The sequence below is a fragment of the Neophocaena asiaeorientalis genome, unplaced genomic scaffold (genome assembly GCF_003031525.2).
Source record: "Neophocaena asiaeorientalis asiaeorientalis breed wild unplaced genomic scaffold, Neophocaena_asiaeorientalis_V1.1 scaffold635, whole genome shotgun sequence".
Classification (NCBI taxonomy): domain Eukaryota; kingdom Metazoa; phylum Chordata; class Mammalia; order Artiodactyla; family Phocoenidae; genus Neophocaena; species Neophocaena asiaeorientalis.
This window is the reverse complement of record NW_020174929.1, coordinates 1,888,185-1,896,596: the sequence shown is the minus strand read 5'-3', so window position 1 is coordinate 1,896,596 and position 8,412 is coordinate 1,888,185. Positions and strand designations below refer to the sequence as shown.

At 53.4% G+C, this 8,412-nt stretch overlaps 1 protein-coding gene across 2 annotated transcripts in view; it reads right to left on the bottom strand.

Moving 5' to 3' along the window:
- Positions 1 to 8,412, bottom strand: part of CTSB (cathepsin B) — a 22,676-nt gene that overhangs the window by 2,163 nt on the left and 12,101 nt on the right. For both annotated transcript variants that reach the window (XM_024761398.1, XM_024761399.1), the window contains exons 2-8: positions 5,338 to 5,485; positions 4,271 to 4,356; positions 3,238 to 3,352; positions 1,754 to 1,872; positions 927 to 1,012; positions 489 to 632; positions 74 to 190 (exon numbers count right to left, since the gene is read on the bottom strand). In XM_024761398.1, the coding sequence (XP_024617166.1) occupies positions 74 to 190; positions 489 to 632; positions 927 to 1,012; positions 1,754 to 1,872; positions 3,238 to 3,352; positions 4,271 to 4,356; positions 5,338 to 5,460 (790 nt within the window). In that variant the 5' untranslated portion in view covers positions 5,461 to 5,485. The remainder of the gene's footprint in view (positions 1 to 73; positions 191 to 488; positions 633 to 926; positions 1,013 to 1,753; positions 1,873 to 3,237; positions 3,353 to 4,270; positions 4,357 to 5,337; positions 5,486 to 8,412) is intronic.

The window sequence follows — 8,412 nt, the reverse complement described above, 5'->3', positions numbered from 1 at the left end:
CCCCAGGAGGTCCTGCCAGCTGGGAACCCAGCCCTCCCTCCCCCGCCAGCTGCCACCAGGGGTCAAGACCCACCAGACTTGTACAGCAGGAAGTCCGAATACACGGAGAAGGCCCCCTCGACTGGGCCGTTTTTGTAGATCTCCGCCATGATCTCCTTCTCGCTACCGGAGACGCTGTAGGAACTGCATCCTGCAAAGGGACCGGCCAAGTGGGGCAGGGCGCCTCCCACAGAGGGTCGCACGGGGCCTGAGGCCCTGGAAGCAGGGCAGGCGGCACCCAGAAGGATTCTAGGGCAGACTACTCCCCCATGAAATGAGGGCTTTGGTCTCTTCCTTCCAAGACACCATTCCCGCAGACTTCAGGGTGGAAATGGGCCGAGAATGCAGTGTGCTGCTCCGTTCTGTGTTCCTGACCTAAGAGCCCAAAGCCCTGGTCCTCCCTCCTTGGCTCCCCCGGCCGGTGCACTGGCGGCACCCGCCCCGCTTACCAAAGTGCTTGTCGTCTTTGTAGGATGGGGTGTAGCCGGGCTCACAGATCTTGCTGCACTTGGGGGTGTCGCCCTCCCCCGTGCACGGGGGCCGCGAGCCGTTCACATGGTGCTCGCAGGGGGGGATGGAGTAGGGCCTGCAGCCTGGAGGGCCAAGGACAAAGGTGGGTGTCAGGAGGAGGCCCCTCGAGGCCAGAGGGAAGAATCGGGGTGACGGCTCGCGGGAACAGAAGTTACCGTCAAGTCTGCGGCACTGACGCTGTCCTCCTGTTGCTAACTCTGCCATACACAAGGCTGCCTTGTCTTTCGACCTGGATTTTCAGCCCAGCATTCCTGCCCTCAACCCTTAACCTCTACTTTATAGGGGAAAATGAGACCACTATTATTCCTGCATATAAAATCCATCTGGCCAGATGGGGGCTGAGGGCAGACACTCACCCACATGTGAGTTATAGAGGCCCCCGGACACCAGGCCTTGTTTCGTCCAGAAGTTCCAGGCTCCAGAGGGGAAGCCGCCATTACAGCTGAGAAAAGAACCACTGGTTAAACTTATGGTGAGAGTGGTTCTCGCTGCTCCCAGGCCACAGCCCGGTGCACCACCACTGCCTTTGGCAACTGGCCCAACAGTTCTCCCAGACCCCAAATGCCCCATTCATCCTCCTGACAGCCACTTCTTGCAGGGACTCGCCCCCAGAAGACAGGAAGTACTTTCATAATCACCTCCACACCAGGCTCTGTCTTCTGTCTAGACAGCGGTTCTCGAAGGGCAGTACGTTAGAATCCCCTGGGGCTCTTACAGAACACCAATGCCAGGGATTCCCATTTCATTGCTGTGGGGTGAGACCTGGGCATTTTTTTTTAACTCCCAGGTATTGCTAATCCGCAGCCACATCTGAGAACCACTGTTGCAGAAGCAAGGGCAGAGCTGGCAGAAGACAGGGATCTGGTTACTAATGTGGCTTATCTGGGAGCCCACCACCCTTAATTACAGAGAAGGAGACAGGCCCCAGAGACCACTACATTTCCTCAAGCAGGAAGGGAACCAGCACGACAAAACCCAGAAGCTAAGCCGCCTGTGTGGAGAAGCTGTGTCTGGCCCCCACGGCCCACACCCAGCCCTGCGCGGCCGGCCTGGTTCCCGACGCCCCGGGTCCCCATCGTGTCTCAGCAGAGGCGTCGTCCCGCCTGAGGGAGCGGCGCTCCCGCCCGCAGGGAGCCCCCCAGCCAGCGCCCACCCGCGGGTCTGCTGGGCGGCTCCGACTCACCCATCCCCACACTCGTCGCCACAGCAGGTCAGCATGTCCTCGGCAGACACCTCCACGTTGACACGTCCATTGCTGCGGATGCAGAGCCGGTCAGAGATGGCTTCCACAGCCCCGAACGCCTGCAAGAACCAGAACCGGCACACTGAGCCCCATCCTGCACTGCAGGCCCTCCAGCCTCCACCCGGGGGGCGACGTCAGGCACCCCATGCCTTCCTGGTAGCTGGTCCCTCTCCACTGCAGCGGAGGGGCCTGGTACTCAAGCTGGGCATTAAAGCAAGAGACCAGTCCACCCCAAACCTCTACCTGGGCATTCAGTTCGCTGCTGAAACATGCGGTCTTTGGTTTCTGACATAAAAATATAGCTTGTACAAAGGACGAATACTGTATGATTCTACTTACATATGAGGTACCCAGACTAGTTAAAATAGTGAGAGACCAAAAAAAAAAAAGGGGTGGAGCACAGAGCAGTTAGCGTGACCGATTCCCCCTTGGGCCCTTACAGTTCCTCCGATTCTTCTGCTGACCCTACCCAGGACTGCACGGTGCAGTCAATCACTTCTGTGTCATCGAAGGTTTTAGTATTTACTAGATTTTAATAATCACTAGGACCTGGTAGCCTCTATGTTCTGTTAGTCCCTAAACAATGATGAAAACCTTCGCTGACATATTCCTGGTACCCACAAAACAGACCAGTTACCCATTCATGAATCTTAAGAATGTACTTTCCCTTTCCAAGCACCTACCTACCCCCCATACCCCGGGTGAGCTATAAAACTGTCCTCGTACCGCCAAAAAAAAAAAAAGTCCCAGGGGCTCCTCAGCAGTGCAGAATGCGACTGCACGTGCTTGCGGACTGCCGTGTCCACTCAGCCCCTCATCCCAATCCCACCCCGCGAGTTACCCTGGAATACACTGATTAAAAAAGAAAAAACCACAAGAGACAGCAGAGTGGTGGTTGAGGGTTGGGGAGAGGGGAATGGGGGTTAGTGTTTCGTGGGGACAGAGTCTCAGTTTTGCACAATGAAGGGCTCTGGACAGAGGTGGCGATACCTGCACAGCAACCCGAATGGACCCAATGCCACTGGGTGGTACATTTAATGATTAAGATGGTTAAATTTATGTCGTGTATTTTACCCAAACAAGCACAATTAAGGTAGCCATTGATATAGATGGGATGCTTCTTCACAGTTAGTGGTATTTGCTGATGGCCTGGGACAGTGTGTCAAACAGAAATAAAAACTGCTTCACAACCCATACGTGGGACACGCCCTGTACAGGGCATTCTGCATGTACCGATTCTTCCGCCTGGTCCTGCAATGATTCACGACCTTAGGGATCCTTCTTGTTTTTATACTGGTGGAGACTGAGACTCGGGAACCTTCTGTGACTTGCCTAGTCACAGCTGGTCTAACCTCAACTCCCCTGGTCTCTCCCACCTCAACCTGTCCCCTGGCCGCAGCCCTCCCAGCCAGCAGGGTACTCACCCAGCAGGAGCCGCAGGAACCCTGGTCTCTGATCTCTCTGATGGTCGGGCAGTTTGGCCACTGTTCCCGGGCGTCGAAGCTTTCAGGCAGAATCATGCCCTCAGCAAAGGCAGCTCTGGAAAAAGGAAGGTCTCCGTCACGAGCTGTCACCTTAGAACCCACTCTCCTATCCCCGCAAAGGCCAGCTGACTGCCGTCACCTAGAAGGGGACTGGCACGAGGACATGCAAAGGAGGGCGTATGCAAGGGTGTCCCCTTGGAATTTATTTAAACAATTTTTTGGGGGAGGCTGTGCCGTGCAGCTTGCAGGATCTTAGTTCCCCAACCAGGGATCGAACCCGGGCCCTCAGCATTGAGAGCGTGGAGTCCTAACCATCGGACCACCAGGGAATTCCCCCCCTTGGAATTTATAAAACAAAATAGGTTCTACTGCTCCATGTAACTTACTCTTCTGTACGTTTCTTTCTACACCCATTTTATAGATATTTTTGAAGAGTTTTCGCCACAGGGTCCAGATAACTGTATCTCTTGCTTCCCCAACCCGACCCCGAATCAAACATCTGCCCAGGTTCATCATTTTTTAAGTACCTTCACAACTGTGTAATGGTCCCCATAACGTAACTATCCCATCCTCACTGTTAGGTTTTTCTAACACTTCCTTCAAGAGTAATATCTACATGAAAATAGAAACTGCAGACTTTTCCAGAAAAAAGAACAAAAACATTAACGGCAGATCATATGGCTTTTCTTAGATTTTCCTTAAATTCAAGATTGGGTCCATTCAGATCTTGGAGACCCAGACCTGGGGCCTGTCCCACTGCGGCTGGGACACCTGGAGAAGCACTGTAGTAAACTCTGGCATCGGTGGCTAGCCCCTGTACCTCAGGCAGAGTCCCTGCAGCTCTGGGGGCAGTGAGGCCTACAGATGCCAGGGAAGCCTTCTTGCCTCCCCCTTCCCTCTGTGCCAAGCATCTCTGCTCCCATGGCAGCGGTGCTGGTGTAGCTGTGCGTCCTCCCCAGTGGTGGGCACTCACCTCTGGGGCAGCTTGGGCCCGCCCAGGAAGGTGCCACACAGCTTCTTCACGTAGCTCAGGTCCACGTTGTAGAAGTTGTGTCCAGCCTGGAAGACAGCCGCACCCATGGCAGTCACCCACCAACACGGGGCGGCAGCGGGGTGGGGATGTTTCCAGAGACGGGGTGGAGCACGCACACCACCCACACAAGCCCTGACAAGGCCGGGGGCCCCTCCACCTCCGCAGAGCAAGGGGATTGGGGCACTGCTACAGAACAAATATGTGTCCCCCCCCCAAAATTCATGTTGCAACCTAACCCCAATGTGATGGTGTTAAGAAGTGGGGCCTTTGGAGGTGCTTAGGTCATGAGGGTGGAGCCCCCATGAATGGGATCATGCCCTTTTATAAGGAGACTCCAGAGAGCTAGCTTACCCCTCAGGCTAAGTGAGGGCACAAGAGGTCAGCCACTTGCAACCCGGAAGAGGGCCCCCACCAGAACCCGACCGTGCCAACACCCCGATCTTGGACCTCCAGCCTCCAGAACTGCAAGCAACACATTCCGGTTTACAGGCACTGGCCTCTGTGCTTTTGTTACAGCAGTCTGAATGGATTAAGACAGGCATCTGCAAAGCAGGCGGGGAGCGGCCCAGAGTGACCGCACGGGCAGTGGGTAGCTCTCAGACCAGTGGGGATCTCCCCCAAGCTGTACCATTTGCTGACGTCACGAGAGAGCCTCCAATGCCCTGAACACGGCTTATCCCTCATCCCTCTGTTCCTGTAGCCTCGGGCCTCAGGGCTGGGCAGAATCACGGAGTTGGTGGTACTGATGGGCTGTGACACCTACCACGGTGGGGTTACAGTGTCTACCCGGTGGTGAACTCTTCCAGAGCTGGTTTTCCCCCATGCACCTTCACACTCTCTCACACACAGACAACACATACACCAGGGAAGGGGACAGGGCGGTGCGCGTGGGCCTCAGTGGCCAGGTCTATGAATCAGATCAACTGTCTAGGACACACTGTCCCGCGGGCCACAGCTGCAGCCCCTCCCTCGGGAGTCAGAGTACACAGAAGGGGCCCCCAGCCCACCTTCCACGTAGTGTTCTGCTTGTTAACGAAGTTGACCAGCTCATCCGACAGAGGCGGGAAATGCACATCGCTCCAGGCACTGGTCAGCACCACCAGGCTGAGTGTGGCCAGGAGCCGCCACATTTTGGAAACTGGATGCTAGATTAACCTGGAAAGGAAAGGACACAAGACATCAGGATGCTTCTTTCCTCAGTTCAAGTGCTTGACAGACACAAGGTGTCACCTCAGGTAGCACTGTTCTGGGGCCACAAACAACCCAGTGGTCAAAGGGATCCCATTCCGTCCTGGCTCTACCACCTGCCCCCTTGTGCTCCTCAGTTTCGTCTTCTGGAACTGAGGTGTCAGCAGACAGCCTTCAAGCCTCGGTGACCATGTGCTCTCAGGCCTTGTCTCAAAGTCCCAGCCCCTGCCCATAGCATGCAGGACCGTGAAATGGACTCATGTTTGTGTCCCACGCCAAATTCAAGTTGAAATCCTACCCCTCAAGGTGATGGTGTTAGGACGTGGGGCCTTTGGGGAATGATGAGGTCATGAGGGTGGAGCCCTCATGAATGGGATTAGTGCCCTTATTATGAAAGAGCTCCTACAGAGCTCCCTGGCCCCCCTTCTTCCATGTGAGGACACAGGGGAAGTCTGACCAGGCAGGGGGTCCCTCACTGGCCAATGCTGGCCTCTGATCTGGGGCTCCCAGTCTCCAGAACTGTGAGCAGTAAGTTTGTTTGGAATCCACCATCTGTAGCATTCTGTTGTAATGGCCTGAATGGCTAAGACAGACTGTGTGCTTCTCTAGGTGGCTGGGAGCAGGCACGAGAGAGAAAGCCAAGAAAGGGCTGTGCTGTGTGCGTGAGGCCCCCTTGGATGCCGGCAGGACACCACGTCACCCGGTCTCTAGAGCTGCTGCAGGGCCAGGGCAGGGCTCACAGTCTGAAATGATGCTGGTCACTACATGGTTTGTGGATCAACTATCTTGTGAGCTGGGAGGTCGGGGCCGAGGCTGCTCTGCTATCTGTCAGAACCCACCCCAGGGCCCAGGCGACAAGCAGTTTCAACAAGTCCATCCCAAACAAATGGACAAACCCGGATCTTCAGGCAAAGTCGAATCCAGTGCCCTCCCCACTATGGTCAACCTGCCTCTCCATGGGTTCCTGGAACAAAGTTTGTGACTTCTCCCAAGTTTGTGCTCCCAAGGAATAAACAGCCTTTCCCCATGATCATGTCTCAAGTGGAAGACCAGTGGGATAAGAAAAACGCGCGAGAAGATAAATCTCATGAGCCACATCCTGGACACCAAACAAGCAAACACAAGCCCACCTCCAGCCCCGCGTGTGCTGTCTCGAGAGCTGGGAAACCACAGCTGGTTTGGCTGGTGGCACAGGTCTCCCGGAACTGTCCGTGGCTTTTCCAGTCAGCCAAGGGCTCTGCTTCCAGTTTCAGAGACGGGGCTCCCGAGAAGGGAAGCCATCCCATCACCACCAAGGCCTTAGCTCTTGGATCGGCCTGCAGGAGACTGCCAACTTCCAGCTCAGCCTCTGAGGCACACTCTTAGGCAAGAAGCTCTGATGAGAGCAAGAAATGTGACCTGGGCGCCACGGCACTGCAGGGCCTCGTGAGATGCCCACTCAGTAAGCGAGTGAGTGAGTGAGAGAGAGCGAGAGCGAGAGAGCAAGAGAGCGAGTGTGTGTGTGTGTGTGTGTATGTGCGCGCATGCTGGGACCTCCTGTCCCTGACCTCAGGGGTTGGAACGGCAGGGTCACTGGGTCACCTCCTCAGGTCACAGGTTTTTGTGAGGGGTACATGAAGATGACGTAGGTGACAGCACTGAACATGCTGCCTTCCACACAGTGAATTATATTCAAGGGAAAACCTAACTTAATCGTTGCTTAGGCAACAATTCACTTGGAAGAATCCACGTGTGAAGACAGCCAGACGGTTCTGGAAAAGAACAGCGATGAAGGCCTGAAGGTCTGGGGTGGGAAACGTATGATAAACCCTGGGTGACACCAGCCCAGGAAGAGCTGCGTCAACTAAACAGGCCATTTGGAAGCACATCCTACGAGGGAGGAAATAGCACATCTTGGTGGATGGTGCCTGCACAACTGGCTGTGCATTTTGGGAAAAAAACCCCAAAGACTCAATCTTTACCCTCAAGTCCTTACTATACAAAAAGTGCTACATGAAACAAAGATCTGGAATAAAAACAGAAGTTGTATGAAGAAAATAAGGGCACTTTTAAAAATGTAACATTGGCGTGAGGAATGCCTAAGATTGACATAGAACAGAATCTTAAAGGGGAAAATGATTGCATGAAAATAAAGCCTCTCTTCTAGAAAAAACAAAATATAAAGTGACAAATGGACAAAAACCAGTCCCTACAAATACTTAGGGCGCTGTTTCCCTAATATGCAAAGGACTCAAAAAATCAGAATAGAAAAAGCATAATAGAAAAATGGCCAGAGGACATATACAGTAAATGTACAGAAAAAACTATAGAAGGCCAACAGATACTTTAAGATGCTCAGCAAAGAGCTATGTATCTTCCCAACCGGCAAAGGTGGCGGCAGGGTTGGAAAGTTTTCAGCTGGGGTTAGTAGACGTGTAGAGAAAACAGACGCTAACGCTGATGAATACCCAGTGGTAGGTATGACCCAAACTCTAGCAATTCTCCTAACTGCATGCCCTTTGACTCAGCAGTTTGACATTTAGAAATGTATCCCACAAGCCTCAAGACGAAAGATACCGGTATACGGGTGTTCACCAAACATTCTTGGTGTTCGCAAAAGACCGGAAAGAAAGCATCTAATAACATTAACTGTAACAGCTGTGGTAAATGCTTAACTAACAGAATACAAAAGCAGCCATTAAGAAATGAACTAGTTGAAGTGAATCACACTGTACTGATAAAAAAGACCAAAACAGACAGTAAGTGAAGGGGAGCAAAGCAGCAGGTGAGTCATGGCAAGTGTGAGCCCATCAAGCCACGTACATGTTTATCCCTGTCATTCGTGCAAAACATTGAGAAAAACATACACAAGTCCCAAGAAACTGCTGATTTTCACTATATAGCCACCTTTTTTT